General features: G+C 34.1%; 1 protein-coding gene across 2 annotated transcripts in view; it reads left to right on the top strand.

Moving 5' to 3' along the window:
* Nucleotides 1-26,262, top strand: part of LOC120334723 (uncharacterized) — a 68,824-nt gene that overhangs the window by 19,146 nt on the left and 23,416 nt on the right. The window contains exons 1-2 of one of the 2 annotated variants that reach the window (XM_039402219.2): nucleotides 17,947-18,087; nucleotides 24,681-24,928. In XM_039402219.2, the coding sequence (XP_039258153.2) occupies nucleotides 24,704-24,928 (225 nt within the window). In that variant the 5' untranslated portion in view covers nucleotides 17,947-18,087; nucleotides 24,681-24,703. Of the gene's footprint in view, nucleotides 1-17,946; nucleotides 18,088-24,680; nucleotides 24,929-26,262 lie in introns of those variants that run through there. The other variant, XM_039402220.2, reaches the window with a different exon arrangement.

The raw sequence follows: 26,262 nt of genomic DNA, 5'->3' as shown, positions 1-26,262 counted from the left end.
CCTTGACCCCAGAAAAATTCTTCCTATTCTTTGTTGTTACAAACTGATTTACATGCTCAAAACCATTACTTTTATAAAAATACATGTATACAACTACGTACCGCTACAGGTACTATTTGCAATTATAGCCAAGTAGTATGCAAAATCGCAAAAACGAGGCAATGTTTCGAACCATTCTTGAATATCTGCATGAGCGAACGAAGTGTCTGGGCGGATAGAAAAATTATAATTGTTACGTAATCGCTGACTTTTAGCTGTTTGAGCATTGTTACGGAAATAAATAAGGAGATCAATGCTTGGGGAAACATACATGCTATTAAGATTAGCGTTTTAACCTTTCGACTACTGTGGGTCAAAATGCTTTATTACGAAACAGTTGAAAATTGCGACAATTTAGATAAAATCTTCCAAATTATCAAAATTGTCTTCAGCGTGCCAGGAAGCGCAAGATAGTGAAATAAAGTTCATTCTTTGGTGATAGTTATATTTAGAATGCTACCCATGTGAGCGTGTTGTAGGTCAGGGGTGTGCAACCTTTAATACAGGCGGGCCATATACGATTTACTGGGTAAAAGCGGGCGGCACTTTTATTTGACATGGGCTTTCTAGTTGGTGCAGGTACAAAAATTTTGGTTATTGATCGTATGGCATGCGCTGTTTGCTTTGCACAAGTTAGTTGTCAGGGCACTGTGACGTCATAGGCATAGGAATTACTTGTACGTACCAGATCAAACTTAAAAAAAAACTCGTTTTGGGGAACGCACGTCATTCAAACTTGGCACTTCTCGCGGGCCGCACAAATTTTCCTTGTGAGCCGCATTTGGCCCGCGGGCCGCAGGTTTTGTAGATTATAGGATGGATATGAAATTAAAAGCAACGATCACAACAGTATATAAAGCGGGATCCACGGCAAATTTATTCTCGTGAAAGACACCGTCAAAAGTTATCTTAGTATTTTTTCCACTTTAGCTAAAACTGTGGAATGAAAAACTTACAAATCGCTAAAAACAGTGAAAGATTTATTAATACCGTATTTTAAGAATGTGATACTCCGGATTTGAAAACTTGTATAACATTGGTAAAATATTTGTTATCTTCACCATCGGTGCGTGGTACCGATTGTCACCCGATACGTCACACCTATCAAAAATTTTGAAAATAATCCAAGGTTAAAGGGATTTTCTGTATTGAAATGTAAATGACAAGATGCTTAAATTCTAATTGTAAAAAAATAGATGTGTGTACTAATGATAGTTAAACTTGTAAGTAACATTCGATAATACAGGGTTGGTCGTTAGATAATCAGAAAATTTAAAGATCAGATGAGATCACGAATAAAATGCGTATAGGCACAGGGTGAATTGAAACGATATCCCACAAATTTATTTTGAAAACGCTACACAAGCTTGGACTTCTGAGATAAGACACTGCCCTGAAGAGCACATATGACATTTTGAGCATCTATGAGTGTAATATTACACATGACTTCGTAAAATTCATTCTTTCGTATTTGTTTGCAAAATCCTCTGTTTTTCTAGCGACCACCCTGGTAGTTTAGCCGCCGTTTGGAATTTTCTGTATTACACAGACTCACCAGTTATACAAGCATGTTTTATTATGAATAAGCCTCGTAACAGCAATTCGATAATTTATACAGAAACTCAATCAGGTCAATAAATAAAGATTGTGGTGGGAATTTTGTTTGTATTATTTGAAACTCGGCTAAACTATTATTTTCTGCTTACTGCTTACCAGTTACTATAAATGCGGCGGTAAATGAAAATAGCTAATTTATATAGAAACTCAATCGGGGCAATGAATAAATATAGTAGTGGGAATTTTGTCTGTGTTCATAGACTTTGGAAGGGGCCAAAGATCATGAAGGTTTAACGACTGGTCATGTATCTGTTGAAATGTTACATTCTGAGCCAAATAAACACATATGCATGTTTCATTCTGATCCTAGCTTGCGTCAAAATTATAGTTCACGTGCACTTAGTACGTTTATTGCATGTTTACAGGCCGCGAGTGCTTTATCACGTTTAGGACTTGATCGTTCTAAATTTTGAACGCAAATAGTTCCCTAATTATACATGCTATTTCAAACACTGAAAGTACTCTTGGGTCAATTTCAGTTCAACAATTGTTAGTTTGGTTAAAAAGATAGTGGTGGGATTTTGTCTGTATCATTTGAAACTTGGCTAAACTATATCATATGCTGATTACCACTAGAGCGTGTTTTACTATAAACATATCTAGTATCGATCACTATAGCTGTTCGCTAATGATATTGTCAGCGAGACGAGGTGTGGCTAATTAGGCAGATTATATATACCTATGAATACTTTTTTGTGCATTCAGAAAATATCATCCTATTTTATAGTAATAACAATTAAAAGTTTTGCCCGATTTTATAGTAACAACCATTGTAGGTACAAATAAATTTATTGTATAATGAATGAAAAAATGAGATTGCATGATAAATGAGAACTACAAGCACAGTGAGAACTATTATTAAATGAAGAGAAAGAAATTTTAATTGCTATTAATATAAAATTTTTTGAAAGCTTGTATATCTATGAATACTTCAATTTCAAGTTTCTGTAGATTACTAGTAACGACATGATTGTTAGAATTTGAGAAGAAATTACATAAAAATCCTCAAAAATATCTTTTATTTCCGTAATGAAACAAGTCACGTTTCGCCCGCCATATTTTTTTTTTCTGGTGTTAGATAACATCATTTGTTGTGAGGTCGTGGAATTTTGACATTTAAAAACAAGTGTCTGGAAATTCCAAGCGGATCAAGTATTTTATTTTAAACTGCAAACAATGGATTTCGCAGAACTCTATTTTCTCTTTTTTGAATATCAATAAAAAAAATCGTTAACCATTTAATCACTTGTGTATTTCAAATTATATTTTTTAGTACCTTCCATAAAAAATTTGTCAATTAGTTAATTATCGTGTCACCGTACATTATATTAGAGTTTTTCAACATCTATGAAAATTATACAAAGTTTGGCAGGTGTTACAGACTGTTGCTTTAGAACTGTGGTTGGCAGATTGCCTCCCGCAAACAAATTTCAATGCATAAAACAAAATAGTTTCATTTCAGTTTGGTCCTCCTATACAGCATGGGAGTGTTATAAACTATTGGCGTATTGATTCTTCAAAATATTGACGATATTGGTAATATATAAATATGTTTCCTTATGCGGGTGATAGTTTGTCTATATAGCTTGTCTTGTCCTTCCTAACTAAAATTCAATCGGAGCTTGCGTTAGTTAAAAACCTTATGACAATACGAATTTTAAAATTAAGTGATTAATTTAAAACGCCAAAGCATCTCATAATATTTATTTATGAGATGATAATTTATGATGTGAACCGTAATTATGTTAATTTAGCAAATTAATAAGTCATTTATTAAGAATTAAAATTAGGTCAAAAGCAGACATATTAACCAATTTAGTGATTTCCGATTTCATGGAGCCGTCGTTTTATTTGCTATCAGTAACAATTAGAAGTTCTAACAGAGCTTATTAAGTTGGTTTATAGACGATACCTAATCCTATTGAATATTTGGAGCTCCAGGAGAGTGTGTACCAATATGAAGGTAACTAATTTTGTTCGCCTGTTTTACATCAAGTTGTGTAAAGGGACTGAAGCATACGTGCAGGGGATATTGGAATAAAATTATGGCCTAACCCTAACTGAGTACACACACTACGGAGGGGTTCTTGGGATGTCGTGTTTTTCAGAGTCCGAAGATCGGCATGGTTTCATAAATGAGGGAATTTAGTGAGTTCGATATAAAAGAAAAATCAATTGTACAAAGCCCCCGTCAAAAAAACATCATCACTCCAAATAGGAAAATTATTTTTTATCCAGTTTGGGTTAGTGCGATTCGAGTAGTCGCAGTAAACACAGAAAATGGGATTTAAAGTAAATAGGGTTGTAAAAAGTGTTTTCGCAAAGTACATGAAAGTGTTTATAACTGGACACAGATTTCAATTTTATAAGTTCAAAATGAAAAAAAAAGGTTGTCTTCTGGTCAACTGAGTTTTTACACAAAGGTTTCATTTGTTTGGATTCTTCCTAAATGTTTTATTTGGTTTCAGTTTGTGACAAATTGTCTACGATACGATCTCCGCGACCCTAATAGCGGTCACAGATCTATAGATATTAGAATAAATGCGTGTAGACCGACATTGTTATTCGGACATTCACCAAGTTCAGCTAGATATTAGAATAAATGCGTGTATACCAGGGGTGAGCACGGTTTTTGAACCAGGGGCCAAAAAGTTTGCCCACTCAGACTGGCGGGCCATGTAAGGGTGACGTAAAAAGTTACATTTATGAACAGTATTTACAGTGTTACAAAGCAAAGGTAGAAAACAATAAGCCTCGTGCCAAAACTAGGTAAATTTAACCGCAATCTCAACAAATTCCTTGAGCTATTTTAGCTTGGTTTGGTTAGCTTTAGTTTGGTTGTGGCAGCATCAGGCGAGCCAGATTGAATTATCCCCCGGGCCGGGTTTGGCCCGCGGGTCGTACTTTGCTCATGTCTGGTGTAGACCGACATTTTGTTTGTCGAACGATTAACTAAGTTCAACCACAATTCGCCTTAAATATAAGAAATAAGGAAGACAATGGCGAAACGAAACATTTCCCGTTTGGGCCCATTTTTTTTGGATTTCGTCATTAGAAACCGTCAAATAATGTACGACCTGTGTAATCTGACAACTACAAATTCTTTTAATGATGAACATGATAGACAAGGTTCTAATTAGCAAGCAAAAAAGCAACGTATATTAGATTACAAATAACACGTATTGAACAATGTGGGTTTTACAGATAACATCTAAATTAAACTCTAGTTCCCGGAAATTGGTTAAACGAAAGGTCACGAATTTTCTGTGATATTAATGTACGAGGCCACTCGCTGGCTTGAGAGGGTGTATCGTTTCGTGTTTTATATAAATTATGGTTTATACTGAATTGTCTGATAATATTAGCTTATTGGGGGTGACCCGCTCTCCAATTTGTCGTACCTCAAAACGCTTTTTTAGACTCTCAAGCCTCCCACTGACTCATATGGTCTAACTTCAATTTCATAATCTCCCCTCCCTTTTGAAAGTTTCTAGCTACGCCTCTGGCATGGCATTGCCTACCCCGCACAATTAAATCCACCCTTCTGTTCTTCGCACTTATCCTGTTTATTACTCTCTGACGAGATTAATGGACATCGTTTACCTAAACAATATTTTGTATTAGATATTTCGCACGTTAGCTTGTAACAGGCATAAGCGCCCACCCACTAATACTTTGGGATTCACAACGTTTGTGGTGGGGCCTCCCAGGTTCTCATTACCCTCCGGGTATTCTACTGTATAATATTACACCAAATTTCTTAGATTACACCCTTAACGAGATGGTGTCAAATAAAGTAACTTATTTTTGAATTTAAATTCTCTACTCAGTGGGGCATTCAGTTTTCAGTTTTATTTTTGGGGAGGATGATTTGATGACGTCATATTCGGTGACGCCATCGAACAACTATTGTTGCCTTCATCAGGAATGACCAAGAGGTAAATTTAACAAATCCCAGAGAATGCATAGGATCAGAGAAGCGGCGCGCTTGCATAACAATGTCGACTTAACAGGAGTCGCAAATTTTTTTTATATATTTGAAGGGGGTCGCGAGCCTAAAAATTTGGGAAGCCGTGATCTAGAACAATTAGAGTACGAGACATTTTCAGACACCGCACAAACCACCAGACTACCCACTTCCAGATCGTCTCAAGAGGTAAAACATTGCTAATTCATGTAATCCTGTAGCTACAGATTATCATTCTAAATAACATCCCCGGGCAATAAACTAGATAGGCAGGTTTTTTACATGTGATGTATATTGTAGAAAACACGTAACGCCATGCAAAATATACACAGATTGAATATATAGATTATTCGTCTAAGTTGACCCGTTCAACTTTCAAAATGTAATTTTTGTGTATTATTTGTAAATTGCGGTAAAACTAACATGTCGTAATTCACTTTCTAATCGTTGTGGGATCTTAATTAAACCCAGAAATGATCTTGAGAGCTGACTTGTTTATGAATAGCTTACTTATGAGAGAAGGGATAGAGAAACCGGTGTATTTTTCAGCTGAATTTCAATTAATGACTCTTTTTCACCCCAATTTAATGTTTTAGTCCATAACCTGCTTTTAATTTACTAATTCTGCGTGATGTGTAATATGGATCTAGACATAGTGGTCCTCGTATTCGGACACCGAAATCGGACGAAAAAGCAGCCAATTCTCAAACCGGGGCCTGATAAGAGTTGGAAATCGATTAGAAAATGTCGCTCAACTGATATAAATATTCACGTCGCAATTTCCAACAATATATATTTATATATTCTAATACATGATAAATAGTTTAAACATGTAATTTAATATGGATGTAACTAGTTTTGTTCGTCTATTTCAATAGGTAAAGGGACTGAAACCTACATGATAAATAGTTTAAACATGTAATTTATCGTAACACGATCTATAATGCAATCATAGATTAACTACCAAACTTCTTTAAGTGCTTTTGAAATCGGAGCATTTTTGTGACCGAATTGACATAAAAGTATCAAGTACTTTGGAATTTGGGCCAAAAATCGATAAACATGTCAATTATTGTCGGTGTTTTTGACAAATTGAAGAAAAGATGTTGTTTGTGGTTTAAGACCAAGTGGATTGGTGATACCTAAATGGTTTGCGTTGTGTGGAAATGGTCTGATGCTTATTAAAAATACGCTGATGTTTTTGTGATTTGGTATTATGAATTTGAAAAGTCTGGAAGCTGTTTTTGTTTAAAACAACTTTGAAAATTTCAAATATTCACGTTTGAATTTTTTAATAACAAAAATCAGAATATTTTAGTTGAGTTGACTTTTGTAACGAAAGGTTGGCAAAATCACGTTTTTATGAAACTTTGTTATAAGCAGATAAGTTATCTGCTTATAACTTATCATCGCGCTGGTTAAGAAACACAGACTTACCCCCTTACAAGTTGGTGATATCTGAATCAGTAGGAGTAGTTCATTCGTATCATCTTGTAAAAATAACCTTCGGGAGCCTAAGATAATGTTTTGTCTAATGATAACATTTAAGGTTCATTAAAACTAAATTCATATTGGGTGTGAAATCGTATTTTCTATAATTTTGAATTTAATAACTCCAAAATTGTTTTAAATATATACATTATAACTTTAAAATGTGACATTAAACCAACGTAATTCGCAAAATAACGGGGTATAAATGAGAATTATCTCGCCACAGTTATGCAAAAATTAGCGCAGTATCGGGCGTTTGAGTTTGCTTGTTAGGTGGGTAAATTACGTCTCGTAAATGGCGACATATGACTCAATTCGCAGATATTACGATAGACTAGAGCCGGGGTGTGTAACCTGCAGCTCACGTGTGCGACCCGCGAAACGAATTTTTAATTTGGTTTAATCGTATTTTGAATGCTTCATTCCATCTGTGACGGCACTATCGGTATTTTTATCTTGTTGTGTTACGTCACACTTAGATAAGATATTGTTTGGCGAGACTTCCATATTGTGATATGAATAGGGTACTGATCAATGGTCTGCCCCTTTTGTCATCAAAATATATTGAGCATAACGTAGAGTAGACAATGATGAGGAATATCCATAGGCAAATTGGAAAAACTAATTACTAGTAGCTAAACAGGATTTACCAGATTAATTTTCAAATTCAGCACAGCTTTATTATAAGAATGACACATTATATTCAAATGTGGACAATGATGTTTATCCAACTTTGTTTTTCCTAAAATACCTGAGAAATATCCATAGGCGAATTGGAAAAACCAAACTATAGTAGCTAAGCAGGATTTCTTAGCTAAATTTGCAAATTCAGCAAAAAATTCAACAACAGGTACTACGTGTATTTTTATCCTAACCTCGGGCGAATATGTCAGACAAGCTTCTTTTGACACGAGCCTATAAATCAGTGACTCCCAAAGTTGATTGGCCGGGGGTCAAAATTAAAAGCGAAGGATATTCGCGGGCCGTGAAAGGGGAGCGCTCGCAAAGAGTTGATACCGATACGTGTAATTAAGATACTGGTATCAGTGGCTTATTACTAATATACAAGTGCTTTAAACTGTGATAATGACTTTACAATTGACAGAGCGCAAAAAGAAATACAATAAAGTGGTCAGCTATTTCACTCAAGTTCGGCGGGCCATATTAAATCGTTACTCGTGTTGTAATTGGCCCACAGGCCGCGGTTTGGGAACCACTGCTAATTATTCTGTCAATATATTTTGTTTATATTCACTATACTCGTATGTAAAGGAAGCCGAAAATTGCCTAAAACACGAAAATTAGTTGTGTGTTAGGGTATTCCTTACTTTGCCTCTTAAACGCTCTGTACTGCCATAGTGTGTGTAACAGGTTAGGTTAGGTCATAATTTTATTCCTATTTTCCTTATTTTAGTTCTATTACAAGTTTGGGGACTGTTTGTGTTAGCCAAGTGAATATACCCCCTGCCCGTAGGTTTCAATCCCTTTACACAACTGGACGTAAAATAGGCAAACAAAATCAGTTACCTCCATATTGGTACACACACTTCTGGAGCGCCAAACGCACTTATTTTCTGAATTCATATCGCAAACGCAATGTATTAGTGTCTCATACTAAAAATCTCGGTATTGAAATAAATATACGGTATAACTGTTCGCTTTTGGTTTAGGATTTGGGACCTTCCTCCTGAAAAACATTAGTATTAATAACCGTTCCTAATTAACAGCCTAAGTTAAGATAGGAATGCAAATCTCTAAGTTCTTCTTGAAAAATTTGATTTCCTCGTTCAGAGATGGAGTCGGGAATCAAAATTTTTACAAACCGGAGTAAAAATCAGAAATTCGCTTAATCCGAAGTCAGGTATCGGAGACAATCATTAATGCTCCTGTTTCCACAGCTCTGGTCGACCGTACCAAACGCAAACTATACACAGCCTATCCGGACTAACAAATGCTCTTTGTTGTCTCAAATTGAAGTTAATAATCGAATCCACTAATCCACTATTGACAAAACAAAACGTGTCTGTGCGAACTTTCGTATCGTGTTTTCCCAACACAAATAACTGACAATTATATGCAGCTATATTCATAAATATGGATAATTGTATTGCGAAAACGTGAACGTAAGTAAGAATATTTGAAAATCAAATTGCTTTATGCAATGGAGCGATGTTAGTATATTTGTACGGGGCTTTGTGGTGTAATAATTGATTGCGAATAATTAAACACAAATTGCTTATATATGGATAGTTTTGATAAACACTCATTTTTGTGTAAATCGTTTCTATTTGCAACTAATGGACCAATCAGCCAGATGTCTGAAGTTTGTTATATGGCCCACCGACAAAAATCCCCGTACTAGAACATTCATTTTAAATTTTCTTGCCATGTGGTTTTAGCAAAAAAAAATTTCCCTCAACTCAGCGAAAACCAGTAAATATGTTCAAATTTTTTAATCAATTCATCATTTGGTATTTAATTTCATGATGGCAGGAATGACACATATATATCTATAGCATTAGCTAATGAGTAACCACTCCTACCGCCATAGGCAATTATTATTTTATCCGCATTTTAGTCGCGTTCTAAATATATATCGCTCAAATTTTGAATCTTACTACTTTATATGGTCATTTGTAATTTCAAATGAAATTTCTAGAAGCAGAAGATTTTATAGTAGTTTTATACGCTTTTCTGATTCCCCGGACAGTATTCTTTGAATCGTTTCAAGTCCTGTATTAATGTTACCTGGTGACTGGCATCTTAAAACACATCTATACGAAAGCAGCAAATCTATATATATAAGGGTCCTTTGAAGAAACGTGCATAGAAAGTTTGAATTTTTTTTAAATTCAAAATAGTCATTCCCAGCTACGCCCAGCTTGCCCGATTAGATATAAATATATACACTTTAAGACGTTTTTACCAGTGCTATCTCCACTTTTAAACGATAATTCCAGCAAAAGTGATGAATTTGACGAAACAAAATTTGGCTCAGATTGATAGTTAGTTGATTGTTTTCTTCCGTTCAAAGTAATACTCGACTCAATTAGATATAACCCAGGTCAGTTATAAATCGATCATTTCGGAAGCCGTTAGGGATTATAAATATTTTGAAATAGTCACGAGAGATTTCTTAGAAATAATGGTTTCAAATTTTAAAGAGTCGCGATGATAAAATCTGTAATTAATGTGTTATTTATAAAAACCGGTTTGGCCGACTACGTCATTTCAAATGAGTAATGTTCGTTATTACTTTATTTTCTATTTTTGATATAATTTTGCTCACAGCAGTGATTTATGTAAAATAGAAAATGGAACGTTTTAAAAAATACAGAGTATCTGAATCTCTTGAATAATTTTTGTTCATACTGAAATATGAAACTGTACATTGTTTGTATGCTAAGATAGTAGTAATTAGTCTTTTACTGTAAGAATTGCTAATTTTGTAGCAAAGTCAAGAATAATGTTATATTTTATTAGGTAAAACCTGGCACATCAAATGATATTTTTAGCAAAAAATATTAATTTAAATTACAATAATATCGGTGAAATAGAATTTTATAATATCTCACTAATTAGATATGTATGAGTAACTACTATTATAACTTGGATAAAAACAGAAAAAAGAAAAAGCTGTTTTTGATATAATTTTGCACGCTGCAGTAATTTATCTCAACTACAGAAAAAGGAACGTTTGGAATTATTTTTAGAATAGTGAGTCTTAACAGCTTCTATCTATTAATCGCATAATTATAGTTTGACTTTGTTGAATTAAAATCATGATTCGAATAATTGGTAAACACGTAAAAATTTCGCATATCTTAAATATTCGCAAAACTATTCGATTATATAACAGTAGCGATCAATGCAAAATGGAAAGAAAGTGAACTAAATAAAGCTGTATAACTGAATTGCTGTTTCAAACTTTTTTGACGAATAGTTTTTTGTGAAGTCTCAGTTGTGTAATTTTCAGTTACAAATTCAATTCCTTAATCCGGTGAAAATTTAGAAATACTGGATAATACATCAGAGTAGCGATTTTATATTTAAATGAGAAAATACTTTATTTCACATTTGATTACAAAACGTATCTATGACATCATAAACGAATAAAAAAATTTTAATACAAAAATTCCCGCCGAATTGTGAAATAACGAGTGTGACGTCACCCTCGAAACCAATAATTTAGGAGAAACGTAATGAAATTGTCGTCAGTCAATATGCTGTGTTATTTATATAATTATACTGCCTTCTTTTTAAACGCGTTGGCGAAGTAGTTCGTTATAAAGGAAAAAGAGTTATTTTAATCACGTAGTTTACTTTGCTCTTTGCCTCAAGGAGTGTTACTTTACTTGTGTTATGTTAAAGAGGATTGAGCAATAGGCTCAAAGCATAAGCTTTTAACGTGGTAATACAAGATGATGATTTCCTGATGGACCAGTACGGATTAGTTAAGTTATGAAGTGGTTGGTTTATTATCGAAACCTGTCGGCTTTAATATATGTTTGTATAACTTTCAGTTGTATAAGTTGAAGAGATAGATTGAACTAACGTTGACTGTGTTACTAGATTATAGATAGTGGATGGAAGTTATTGGATACGAAGTTGCAGAAAATTTTATATCTTGAGGTTGAAAGCCTAAATCTTAATAAGCGTTAATGCCTAGACAGCCAGCCCAAACTTGTTACAATCAGCTTGTTCAAAGGCTCATTTTTGAACGTACACGCACCACTGAATTTGATTACCAAATCTAAAGCGTTAAAATATTTTTTTTATGTTTCTTAGCTATTTTGGGTTTCTTTCGTTTGCGTAACTTGGTTTATATTGATGACTTGTATTCTTAGCCCTAACAAATTCATGTTAGAGACAGTTCATTTTAGAATCAACTTCTCTGCACCGTGACTACGAAAAGGGAATAACTCAACCATTGTGAACATAAGAGTTATCGTCAACTTAATTAATCTTGTTTGAGTCATTGTACTGACAAACACGTAAGCATAAAACGATATATGTTTTAGGTCAAAATTTATTTAAGTTTTCAATTTTATGATTATGATATTCGCACCTGAGTGATATTTCTGACTAAACGTTACCGTTTGTATGACTTTACATCTATTACTACATTGGTCATAATTTAAGAACGATATATGATATGTTGAAATGTCTAGACAATTTCATTCCCACATTCGTAATTCCTTAGTTGCTTGTAATATAATGCGACAACTCTCAATGCTAGTCATAAAATTAGTAACGTGCGTAAGTCATGCGTCATGTAAATTTCAACATAGTTTAAAAATCGTATAAGTTCACATTATAGTTCACGCGATATTCCCATAGCATTTTTGTAATAAATTCACAAGAATTACAATTGAAAACGGCTACAGAAATACCAAGTGAAGCTTTGTTCACCCCACGAATCGCACTGTCAAGTATTTCATTTTGTCGTGCGCATGTACAATTGTTGTTTTTGCATTATCTGGAAACGAGATACAGATGAAATATTGCCTTACTGACCTGGTATGTCATATATATATACAAAATTTAATTCTTAGCTGAAGGTAATTTACATAGTATTTGTATTCAGATCTTGTGTGAAACGTTTGTACACCATCACCCCGAACATAGGTCTAGATCAGTAAATACAGGGTGGTCGCTAAAAAGCAGAAAATTTGAAGATCAGATGAGATCACGAATAAATGTGTGTAGGTTGAATTGGGACGGTATCGAGTTAACCTTCAAAATGCTACACAAGCTTGGACTTCTAGGTTAAGACACTGCTCTGGAGTGCACGGACGACATTTTTAGTATCTACGAGTGTAATATAATATAAGTTATTCTTTGTAAAGATAAATAGCTGTGTGAAAAATTTTCGGGTTTTCTGGCAACCACTTCCCGGTACAACATTGAATTTTAAATTAAAACAGATCAATTTTAAAGTTTAACAATTTCTAAGTATAGTAGCAGATTAGGTCATTCACACTTTGTCTGCCAAATTCGTTCAATTCCAATTAAAATCATTTACTGTAACAGTAATTAAATAGATTACAACATTTAAATCCATTATTGAAGCAACACCGCTCGTTTGGTGGCAAATCTGGTAATGAGTTTAAATTGCTTCATTTCCTTTGGGTGATTGGGATAATGATTAAATTATTAATTGAAAATATTTTGATGGTATTATGTAATGGTATACTTCCTAGCTATAATTCACATGATACAGGGTAAACGGAACCGTAAATTTCCTAGAGCTGATTTCTCGCCTTTTACTTTGTAAGCTAAAGCTGGTGTAATTGTACACAATAATTTAAGAGGTTAAACCTAATGATACGCCAAATTTCACAAGTCTACAAGATCATAGTTCTTGTGTTACGAACCTACTTCTTTCCAACGTTGTCTGAAGGGTAATAAGATTGTTCCATTACGCGATCACATGTCATCATGGATCGTATGGTATCGAATTCTTTAATTCTCTGTGCAGGAGTTCAGAAAGATCATCTAATGTCTGTATTGGATGTAATAATGTTGGCTTCCGCGACAAAAAAAACTTCCATTCGTCCCTTGCTACTTGAAGTCCGCTGTGAAAATACCATAAATGCTAACTAAATGCTACATATTGGGTTTCTACAAGACTTTGCGGCAGTGGATTCGTATGCTTATAATGCAAGGATGCAGTGGCAAGAGCGAAGATTCTTATCCTAAGTGATTCAAGAGTCTCGCTGCACACTAACATAAATATATGTATGTATGAGAAAGACCTTGGTCAGACGAAACGTTATACAAAAATATATTAGTGTTAGTGTGAAGCAAGATTGTTGAATCACTTATGATATACTAAATGTTTGTTTAAAATTGTTTGGCGCACAAATTGTTTTTACTAGGCACACAAATTAAAAACAGATATCTACAGCAATATCGTGTTATATTATTAACATATGAGGAACTTCCGTATGGTCCTAGGACCTAGTTCTCATGTTACGTACGCGCTACTTCCCAACGTTGTCTGGAGGGTAACAATATTATTTTATAACGTGATCGCATCGTATCATAGACCTTATGGTATCACATTCCCAACTGGGTAGAGTCATAATGTTTCCTTTTGCGACAAAAATTAAGGACATGTTTGAAACCTCAGATTTTGCAAATCCCACTAAGATAATACTATTGAAAATAGGCTGTCGCAGAAGACTAATCGTTAAAAGTTCCATATATTTTCACACTACACACACCTATTTAAAAATTGGATCATTTCGCATCACAATTGTTATTGAAAGAAATAATTTACAACAAATGCTGATTTATTATATTATAAATCTAATTGGTATTATTCCTTCAATGCTTTTGTTCCAGAACATCCGCATGAACATCTTATGTTTCGAACCTACTACCTTCCAACGTTGTCCGAAGGATAATGTGATCATTTTATAACATGATCGCATCGTATCATAGAACGTATGATATCAAATTCTTGAACTCTCTGAGCAGGAGTTTAAAAAGCATATCTAATGTCTGTTTTGGGTGTAATGATGTTGACTTTCATGACAAAAAATGAGATCATTTTAAAATTGGATCATTTCATTTACAGTTGGTATTACAATGAGTAATTTAGAACTAAGAGGTATTTTATTACAGTAATCTGATTTATTCGCAAATGCTTTTATTAACTTCCGCTTTGCGAAACTTTTTCCATTTATCTCTTTCCTGACAATATTGTGTTAATGATATTAAGTCTTGTTACAAACAATATCTCCTGGCATGTCTATAAATATGTATTAAATTGTTAGCGTATTTCTGAGCGTTTGTAACTTTTCTATCGGGACAGTACTTGAACAATTACTGATTAAAAAACAACAAACCTAGTTAAGATATATTGAGAACTGACTTCACAACAAAATTGAAATTGTAAAAGGACTTTGTCGACATCCTGCTATTAAAAAGTTTAAAACGTGGCCAATGTCTCAAAAAATAACGTTGCCCTTGCAAATTGATATACATCAAATAAAGCAGTTTAATCCAATGTCTAACAGGAAATTGTGGTTATCTCGTGTACTATTTTGTGTGTAATTGTATACTTCGTTTAAAAACGAATAAACTTCCGATAAAAATCAGAAGTATCGTATTTCCAAGTTGCTTAAATATCACACGGACGACATCTGTGCGTGAACTTGAACTAGGGTGAACTTAAATAGGGCTTATAAGGGCAGAAACAGGTTCATATCCGCTCACATCTTTAGTTAATTCGATTGCTCGATACTTAGCGTATTGAATCTAACTATTTCCTCATCGAAGAGGGAAAATCGCAAATTCGAAATCTATTTTTACGACCTCGGCCGAGGTTTAAATTGGGTAAGCAAATCCGAGATGGGATATTGCGCTTCGTTTAAATTGGAAGCTTAGTAGCGTATTTGGAATGAAAAACGTCATCAAAATGATACCTATAATTAGTTCGTCGGTTATAAAGCAAAGGTGATTTTGTTTTTGAAACTACAGCAACAATTCAGTGCTAGGATACGCAGGTACTTTTTGTGCCCAATGATTTCTTGTCACCATCTTTGTATTGATTAGGAAGTAGTACTTCAGGCAAAATTCCGAGTGATAACTTTAAAGGACTGTTTAAACCCCATAAATGTTTCTGGCTACACAAAATCATACGATTGTTTTATAGTTTAGAAATGAGAAGATTAATTTACACGATAACTACAGTATTACCTTGGGATAGTTTCCACCATTGTGTAACGTAAATTAAGCTTTTTTAAAGGCACGTCATGCTATTGATAGATTGATACCATTCAATTGTTTGATTATTATTTATGAAATTTATTGGTGAGCTTGATATTAAAAATTTTTAGAAAAAAAATGATAAACTTGTGATTCATTTGTACTTTTCATGCCCAACGAGAGCTCGTTAAAATAATTATATTATAACTTCCAGCAAATTTCTACCACACTGTAACCACTTTAGGCGAAACGTAATATGAGCTTTTGTTTTCTGGTGCGTAATGCTATTGATAGAATGATATCATTTAATTGTTTGATTAATGTTTATGAAACTTAATGTTAAGCTTGGATTTAGAATTTTTTTGTCTTAAAATTAGAAATGTGATCTGATTGTACTATTCATACCCAATGGATTCTCAATAAAATAATTATATTATAACTATGAGCAAATTTCTACCACACTACAACCACTTTGAGCAAAATAAAAATTAATCGAGTAATACTGTTGGTAGGTTGAAATCATTCAATTGTTCTAGAACTGTTCATGAAACTTAAATTTCAGTTCAGATTTAGAAAATTTTTGTTTCGAAAATATATACTTGTAGTTTTCATGACCAATGAGTTGAAATAATTAAATTGGTACTTCAAGCAAACTCCCACTGCACTGTAACCACTTTGGCAAAATATAAATTAAGCTTTTGTTCTCTGGCGCGTAATTCTGTTTATAGAATGATATCATTCCATTGTTCAAGTACTGTTGTTTTCAGTTGAAATTTTGGAAAACTTTGTTTTCGAAGCACAAACTTGAGCATGAGTTTTGAGTGCTAACGCGAATATTTGTTTGTTACATAGTTGAGGTAAAATGTCGCAGGCAAAAGAAAGTTAACCTGTTGTTTTGGGCAGGGTTCGTTCTAGAAATCAGAAGAAAAATTTTTTGTTATTATTTGCGTCTGTATATTTTATTTCACCCGAGTTAGTTCTTGAAAGAGTAAGTCGGCTGATAATTTTAGAACAGAAAATTCGAAATATTAATATATTCGGTTGATTGTATCTCTCGGTTAAATGACGCTTTGTACAATTCAATTCTTTGTAGCGATCAATATAGCATGATTTTAAAATGGAACAATGTATCTGAAAAACGTCACCATACAAAAAGACGGTAAAACCATTGATTATAGTGATTCACGGGCAGTCGGGCTTAATAAGTGCTTGGGGTGATTTTGCATACGCGTCATTCTGTAAAACAATAGTTATTATCCATTGAATTAGATATTATTAGTTTCTGTTTTGTAATGACGTAATACGACACCAAAAGAGAGGCAACGAGATTCCTTAAAGCAGTAAATAGCATTGTTAGCAGGCTAACGATATTGATATGCAAAACTATATATTGTATAAGTATAAGTTTATTTCGACTCCATAATCAGCAGTAGACGATAAAATAATAGATAAAGATAAAACAGAAGAAAATAACTGATTATAGAATCGGGATAGCAAACAAAACCTCAAGTAAGGTTTACAGCGTACAGGTTTTAGATGGAAAGGTATTGATAAAAGAAGTAGTACGTGTTCGCTCACCCAAAAGTATAAATACAAATTGAAGCACGCACGCTCACACTGACTCAGTGTGTCTCTCATTATGATTTTCACTCTTAGTCGGGGACCCGAACTCAATCATTTTAAAATGAATCATGCTTTCTCTTTTCGGAAAGACTGGTTATTTAAATGTGTACGACAGGGGAAATGAGGTGAAGAGATTGCTTAAAGGCAGTAAATAGTATTGAAGGCAAAGCAATATTATTGTTGTATATGCCTATATATTGTGTGTCAGATCTTCTATTAGTGCTAATATAGTTTTGAGGGTTCGGGACATTTCTTCGAGTGAACTTATAACTTCTCTATCGGTACTCTTTCCACTTTTAGTTGAGGGCTAGGGATCTTGCTATGAGCAAACTTACATAGACTGTATCAACTTAGATAATTTTAAAAAGAAAGTTTCCAACTCTCTTAAATTAGATGTGACTGTTATATGAAGGCCTCGTGTTAATATAAAACGTAAAGACTTAATCTAACAATTTATTTTTATTTATTTTTCTAATATAATTTAATAATTATTGAAAATAAAGTATAGGCGGTGTAGACTATTCTTTATGGCCTACTGAGACCGCTACCGCCTCCTTGTGGATATTATCACTCCTACCAAGTCAAAGCATAATGCAAGAGGAACTAGAGACAATATCAAACAGTTGTTACCGGTATGTTACAACTTTTCTTTTCAAGTTTTACAAATAAATTTGGTAATGTATCATTTTTATTCTTACTTTTTATATATACTGTTTTCAAATGTCAAAAAAGTTTTATCTTTACATTTGAAAATGGAACCGCGGATTAATATTCGTTATGTTATCAATAAGAATTTGTCTGTATATTTAATTTCGGTTCCTGTGATTAGCTCACCACTGTCTGATGTTTAGTCATTGCTCCACTTATAACTTACGGTTAAAGTAATCGTTACAGTACATCATATGTGTATACTTAAATACATTGCATGCATGCTCAAAACTGACTCGTATAAGCTTACAAGAAGACTTCATCCGGATTTAAATGACGACCTAAATCACATTTTTTTTGTTATAAAAAATGAGCGATATTACGAACGAAATATATCGAGTAATTTACGTTCACGTGGTTCAAGCTGAGTTACAGCGCAAGATTTTCTATTTTGTACGAGCTTACAATAAAATCTTGACAGACAATAACAATTGGCCTAAATTTCAAATCTCCGTGCTCACTTTGTTACATAAAGTAAGAATTAAAGCAGAACATATATCAAATATATACCCAGAACTCTATCTTACAAAAGCATACAATTATGAAAAATATTCTTTTAGGAAATAGTGTGCTTAAGGTTGAGACACGAGGCAAGATTTTGTATAATCTCACAATAACATTTGACTTGAATTGCGGGCTTAAAACTGACTCATAGCGCAGGATTGTGTATCTCACAATGAACCTACGTGTTCACAAACAACTGTCATTTTCACGTCATTTTCATACCGATATTATCTGTTGCTATCAAGACTATCATATTTCAAAATTACTAGAAGAATTTGTGTCATCTTCAAATTTTGATTTTTGGAATAAAAAATAGTTTTTATTGTGTAAAATTTTGGCTATAACCCAATTTTCAGTTTTAAATTCGAAGATATGGAAGATGTGTAGCAAATTTAATTTACATAAAACCAAAGCCGTTGTTATTGCGAGAAAGATCGATACTAAGTACCGAGGATATATTTAAATAGATTAAGTAAAATTACTGTTATGTTATAAACTGAAAAAAGAATTTTATTGAATTCGTAATTTGTGAATAATAACAAATTTGGGAAAATGGTGATGCAAAATGAATTCAGAATAATATTGATTAGTTGCTTTATGAAATCCTAGACTACCGAACTATTGCAATACAATCATTCCAAATTCCAATCATTTTTGAGTCAAAAACCTGGAAATCATACCTGTAAGCAAGACTATCGATCCATAAAAGACAACATATTCGAATCTCGAATTAATACCAATTTAAACAAGTGAGCGATGCTCAAATATATGGCCATGAAGACCAAAACAAAGCTTACCTTATCCAGTCCTACCTAGTGTACTGTAAAATTAAAAAACTTCCGACTTTCGCGTAGAACGAGAGAGGTCGCAGAACCGCTACAAATAATTGTCATTAATTTCCATGAGGTCATCAATAAAAATTCAGCCCACAGAAAGTTTTGAAATAAATAAAAGTAGTACAATCTTTAACCACTGGAAATTTCATAAAAATTGGTCCAGTAGTTAATGAGGAGATTTTTTATAAGAAAAACAACATAATAACAAACGATCCATATGCACACCTCGTGTCCAATAGCAAAAACTATAGGCAAAATGCTTAAAAAATAAACGGTGTTAGCCGTATTACATATATGTTTGGAATATATAAAAGGGATGATTTCGGTTACTTTTTTATATCAAAATACCAGATAATAAAAGAGTGCAGGTGACCTTCAAAGAAAAACAAGTCAAACCTCGTCCATCAAACGTGAAATTCTAGAATCGAAAACGGCAATTTTAATTCGATTAAACGTTCAGTAATCTTGTCTGCATTATGCTTTATATTAAATCTCTCCCCGGTGAAGTTTTCTTAAGTCGAAGATAGATAATTCGGTACTCCCGTAGTATGTGTAACAGGGTAGAATTAGGCCATAATTTTATTCCGATTTTTCGATTACGAGTTCGGGACTGTCTGTGTTAGCCAAGTAAATATCACCCTGGCCATATGTTTCAGTCCCTTTAAACAACTTGATGTAAAGTTGGCGAACAAAATTAGTCACCTCCATATTGGTACATATACTTCTGAAGCGGCGATAATTCTAAGAAGCCGTATGTGTGGTCGAGTAAATTTATTAGTTCAAAAAAACATCAACCCACGTGATAACAAATATTTGAAACCAAATCCCGCGGTTTCCGGACTCAAAAGAAAAATACTACCGATCCCTCTAGCGTTTGATTGAGTTCCACGTAAGAATTATGACTTCGAAGTGTAAAGTGTGAAAAAAATGAATCCGGGTTCACGTTAACAAAAATTTCGACTCCGGAGTCCGGGTTGTTGTGGGTAACAAAGTTTTGACTACTAAAATTTGATGATCGCATGTTTTTTAACGTGGAAATTTTGATAAAGACTCAGTTGCGTTGAGAATCTGACTCCAAAATTTTCAAAAACGCCAACTCCCGTTTAAACCCTCAATTTTTAATCCCATTGCGCAGTGGATTAGCATGATACGTTTGGAAACTGTAATTCAAATATTAAGCAACTTCATGTCCATCTAGAACAGGGATAGGCAAGGTTTTGGAACCAAGGGCCAAAAATTTTGCCGACCTAGACTGGCGGGTCATGTAAGTGTTACGTAAAAAGTGACATTTTATGAATAATATTTACAGTGTCATAAAGCAAAGGTGGAAAGCAGCGAGCCAAAACTAAATTTAATGGCAATCCCAACAAATTCCTTCAGCTGTTTTTTAGCTCAAACATCAAAATTTGGTTTTAGTTTGGTCGCATCAGAAGGGCCAGATTGAAATACCCAACGGGCCGGATTTGGCCCGCGGACCGCAGTTTGCCCACGTCAGGTCTAGTTCAGAATGCAAGTGTGGAACCGCCTCATAGAAAGTACAGCTCATATCCCGTACCACCCAAACATTTTCAAAACACACCCTCAGGCTGTCAAAAAGCATAAATTATGATGTTATCGGGATACTGACTGGGAGGAAACATTTCATCTTAAAATATGAGGATAGATCTACAGTTATTACGGGATTTTGGAAGTTACAACTTTGTGGTACGCCACTTTTTTGAAATTTTGCTTCCAGTTTCAAAAAATTTGATTTCAAATCTCGGATTTTTACCCGACTTTTATAAGAAAAGCTCACACAAATAGAGACGTCATGAAATATGACACAATTTGACAGAAACGAATATAAAATTGTACGAAAATTTAAATTTGACAATGTTATATTTCATTTCCGCTTTTTGTGTCAAAAAAGCATATGGCGTAAATTTGAAAATAAACCAGAATCTTGTTTTTGGTTCACGAGACAATTGCGCAAATTTCCAGTCTAATCCTCTCATTCATATAGGCTATGTGGGCAAAACACGACAATAGAGGAAAATTTCCCAGAAACGAAAATGTTTATCTAATGAGTCACGCCGGCATCACGTGATATATTCGTGCGCTTAACTTAATTATGACGTGATGGGACAATTGAAACCTATTATTCAAATCAGTTTCTCTGTGTTGAGATTGAAAATATTTTTTTCGTATTGGTAACTTTCGACTAATTACTTTTGTTCAAAAATAATTAAATTTGTAGAGCTTACTAACTTTCATCTTCCCCAAAATCAATTGTAAAATGTTGGCAAAACATCTGTAATGTTTTTTTGATATTGTTTTAATTCTCGATGATACAAAGAGGCAACAATATTTGTTTTGTATATGAAAAAAATACATATTAGCCCTATTCCTACATGTCTGATAAAAGGTCCATGTATTTCGACGATTATTCTAGCTTTTCTTTCGTGACCGGACGAGAGACAGTGGCTTATCGGCTTTCCTTTTCCCCCAAGATAAAATATTAATTACAAACTCTAAACTAAGTTTGTTTGGAGATGTTTTTTTTTTTAATTTGCAAACTTGATATACCTTATATAGGGTGCCCCAAAATAAATGAAACACACAAAATTGGTAATCGAATTAATAAGTTTCATTTAATTTGGAACACCTTATATATAATTTCTTGGATCTCTCAACATTGACAAGCCCAAACGTGTTTTTGATCGTCGAATAAATCGTGAATTGACGTAAACTCAAATCCATGTAAATGAACTCAAAAATGTTGTACTTTGTTCGCATTAGCCTAAAATAAATCATGCGCCAATCAGTGATAACAATCAAATTCCGTAGCAATTTGTTTATTTGTCTTGACAAACTTCATATACAAAATATACACTAAAAGGCATCCCATAGTGGTTGCAACACGTTGATAATGCAACACGTCAAATTTCATGCTGATTTGTTGATAGAGGGAGCTAGTGAATCACAACCATAATGGCGTCCATTTTGGGTATCTCAAAATTGTCATCTTCCACAATTGGGAAAAGTAGAACAAGTGGGACATTTTCAGCGAGGGAGCGATTGGCGTCCGTTTTGGGGTATCTAATAAATGTTCTATCCCATTAATGAGACGAAAGAAAAACAAGTAGAACAAATGTTAAATAGGTATAAGACAATTTTCAGCGAGGAAGCGATTTGCGTCCGTTTTGGGGTATCTAATAATGTTGTATCTCCTTGGATAGAAAAATATAAATATGGGACATGACATTTTTGAGACACTTTTCCATTTTGTACAAATTCATCAAACTTTTCTGTGCCATGACTTCTAACGTTTTATTAAGATTAGTCGTGTATAAATACACTATACTCCCCGTACAACGTATTGGATATAATTATAAGTGATGTAATATTTAACCATCAATCTTTTTCCGCTTCCGACTTTCAACCTAATGGAAGAGAGACACCATTTTAAAAGGGCTAGTAAGGGATATTTTTTAGACATCGTTCCAATTTGTACGAATTCACTATTAATCGCATACAACAGATTGACGTCTAATTAACAGAGGTTTTCGAGCCATGAGGGCTATCCTTGCCTAATGGGGTCCATCTTGAAGGAGCCAGTAATCAACGGGGTTCATTTTTTATAAATTCACAATTATTTGGCTGGAAGGTTATACTTAACAACGATACGAGGTTTAACCACCAATTTATTTCTAATCGTGACTTGTATGTAATCTTACGTAATAGAGTCTAGTTTGACGGAGCTAGTGAGCCACGATTCATTGCGTACAACTTGTACCCATTGACTATTTGTTACTTACAGCAGTAAGAGCCTGAAAATAGTCTTGGGATCGCTTGTTTTGTCAACGAAAAACTTGGAAGTTATTGATTTTATTTCCCAGTAAATATTATTGTTTATTTTTGTGTTGCGCAATAGTAATTGTAAGTTATATGTGTTCTCACAATTTCTCGTAGAATAAAATAGTACACATGAAAAAATCATCATTTTGTGTATGGTAATTTAATTTGATTCTAAAAACCATTAGATGTTGTTCAGTATTTGAGAATATTCTTTGGTCGCGTGTTTTTACAAAATGTATTGTTTGAAAATTGGGTCGCTTGAAAAATAGTTGGGAACCACTGTTGTATTCTAACGTAACATGGTCTATCTCAACCAACTACTGGGCAAGGATCTTAATGGGTTGTGCATAAGTTCACAATTTAATCCCGTACAACAGTTTATAATATAATTAACAGTAATTTGTAACTTCATTCGCCAAATTTTTTCTTACCGTGACTAATGTTGTTTTAACATCACAAACCTGTTTGTGGGCGACAACTCTGCCTCCGGGACATTTTCGGCGTTCTTGAGAACATGCCATTTTGCGCGAACAATGTTCAATCAAGCAAACTTATCGCCCCGATATTTAACAAATATCAGGTATCATGTATCGTCAATGCGCTGCTTCAAGTTAAATTGGGGGACGGATGTGGTATGTTATAGAGTTGAATGCTAATTCGATCTAGAATAAGATGAACTAAACTCAAACAAACGGTGGTTCATTATTGCATTAGTGAACGGATCTTATTCTTTTGTATACTGCAAAGGATAATATCTAGGTCGGAGAAACTTCTGTCCGACCTGAACCCAATTTAAAAATGCAACTCCAGGGCGACTAAAATATTGACTACCGAATCGGAAAACAAAAATTTGACACCGTAATATTGGCGTTCGTGCACATTCTATTTTTATTTTCGACTTTTCGGCGTTTTCGGCCGAGATTTCGAGCTGCCAAAAATAGTATATTATCACGTTTCACTCACTGGCTTCCTATATCCTTGGTTTATGAAGCATATTTTGTATTTCATCGCATTTCATATCACAGACCAGCGAAGAGCGCCAAATTTTTATTCCATTCATCTATTTTAATATCAAAATATTCTGCAGAAATATTCACCCACATTCCACTCCAAACAAAGCTCTAGGAAGGCAACCATTAAATAGTGAAAAGATACTATTTTTCGGAAAGACTGAAGTTCATCCGTTCCGTCATTGCTCATATCTAGATTATTAAACACTGGACGAAGTTTGATACTAAAACCTTCAAACTGCGGCGTTAACATAGTTAAGTCCAACGTTTTAACAACTTAGACTAAACCATCAACCATTATTTTCTTACATCCTTCTTCTTATATTTCAGACGCAGTCTACGTATGAGCTACGATGATTAACAATGACTTCCGATATTCCACCAATCACATTCAGAGACTGATTCCCCTACTTTTTATATTATTTGTCACTCGGGTTACCGAAGGCGCCCTCTACTCCCATGGTTTCGGATTTGCAGACAACAAAATTAATTGGCCGAAGTGGGATCTTGGATCGGAGCAAATAGAACTTGACACCTCAATTCCTCTACTCGGTGATGGGAAACTATCATCTGTCTGGGTAAGTGTATTTATTTAATTTGTTCTGTGATCGTGTAAATTCGAACTATTTCAAGGGCGCTCCAGAAGTGTGTGTACTAATACGGAGGTAACTAATTTTGTTCGCCTACTTTACATCAAGTTGTGTATTGGAACGGAACCCTATGGACAGGGGGTATATTTACTTGGCTAACACGAATAGTTCCCGAACTCGTAATAGAACTAGTATAAGGAAAATCGGAATAAAATTATGGTCTAACCCTAACTTGGTGCACACACTACGTAAGTACCCAATTTTCTATGTAACTTTGAGCGTGCCAAAGGTTGAGTGTTTTACCAGTATTTTTATCTTTTCGAAACGAAGGCTCGAGACTTTTTTTGACTTTTTTACCGCCAGATATTATGCGCTTATACTCTTGTGTGAGTATTATTCTTGACCGAATCCCGAGCTTTCCTGTTCTTGACTCTTCATCAAAAACTCAGGGGGAATCCCAAAAATAATAATAAACAAGATCCGAAACCATCGAATTTGTAAACAACATGAAAGTTGAGTTATTTGGCGCACGCCAATGCTTTCTTGATTAAAATGAGCAAAGACATCGGTACAACATTCAAATCATACCTTACGAATCCTAATAACAGAAGTAAATTGTTAATAAAAGTTTGAGTTGGTCTGACCAGACGCTACAGAATAAAATTTGCAAAAATGTGATGCGAGATTTTTGAACTTTTCGGGCGAAGCATTATCATGTCGTATTAAATCTGACGTGGGGAAAATGATAAAAACAATTTTGTAATGTTAGAAAATTAGTTTACCTGTTACGAGCCACGGTTGCCACAACTTTACAAAAAACACATCTATAATCATACCTTCCAAACCGCAATTACACACGTTTACTTGACGCAATTCTAAGATGACGATTCTGCGTCGCCACATTTAGAACAGCCAGATTAAAAACAAATTCGGTTCGTCCGTTACGAGGTTGCCACAACTTCACAAAACACACATCTATAAATCCTACTTTCCAAACCGCAATTACATACGTTTACGTTGACACAATTCCAAGACGATGCGTAATGATGACGATAATAATCTGATTCAGGGATTAAAATGTCAAGTTTAAATCTTAAGCATGATATTTGCGCGTGGGACGTATCTAGAACATTCCAGAAATGTATCAACTGTTGTTGATTGCGACTGATAATGATAAACGAAATCGTATTTCATATCAAATCATTTAATTAAAATGTCAAGTTGATATCTTACGCATGATATTTGCGCGTAGGACGAATTTAGTATCAAGAACATTCCAGATAAGTATTTAACTATACTGTTGTTTGCGACTGATAAAAATA

Source organism: Styela clava, chromosome 1 (assembly GCF_964204865.1).
Source record: "Styela clava chromosome 1, kaStyClav1.hap1.2, whole genome shotgun sequence".
Lineage (NCBI taxonomy): Eukaryota > Metazoa > Chordata > Ascidiacea > Stolidobranchia > Styelidae > Styela > Styela clava.
This window is presented reverse-complemented; position numbering and strand designations above follow the sequence as displayed.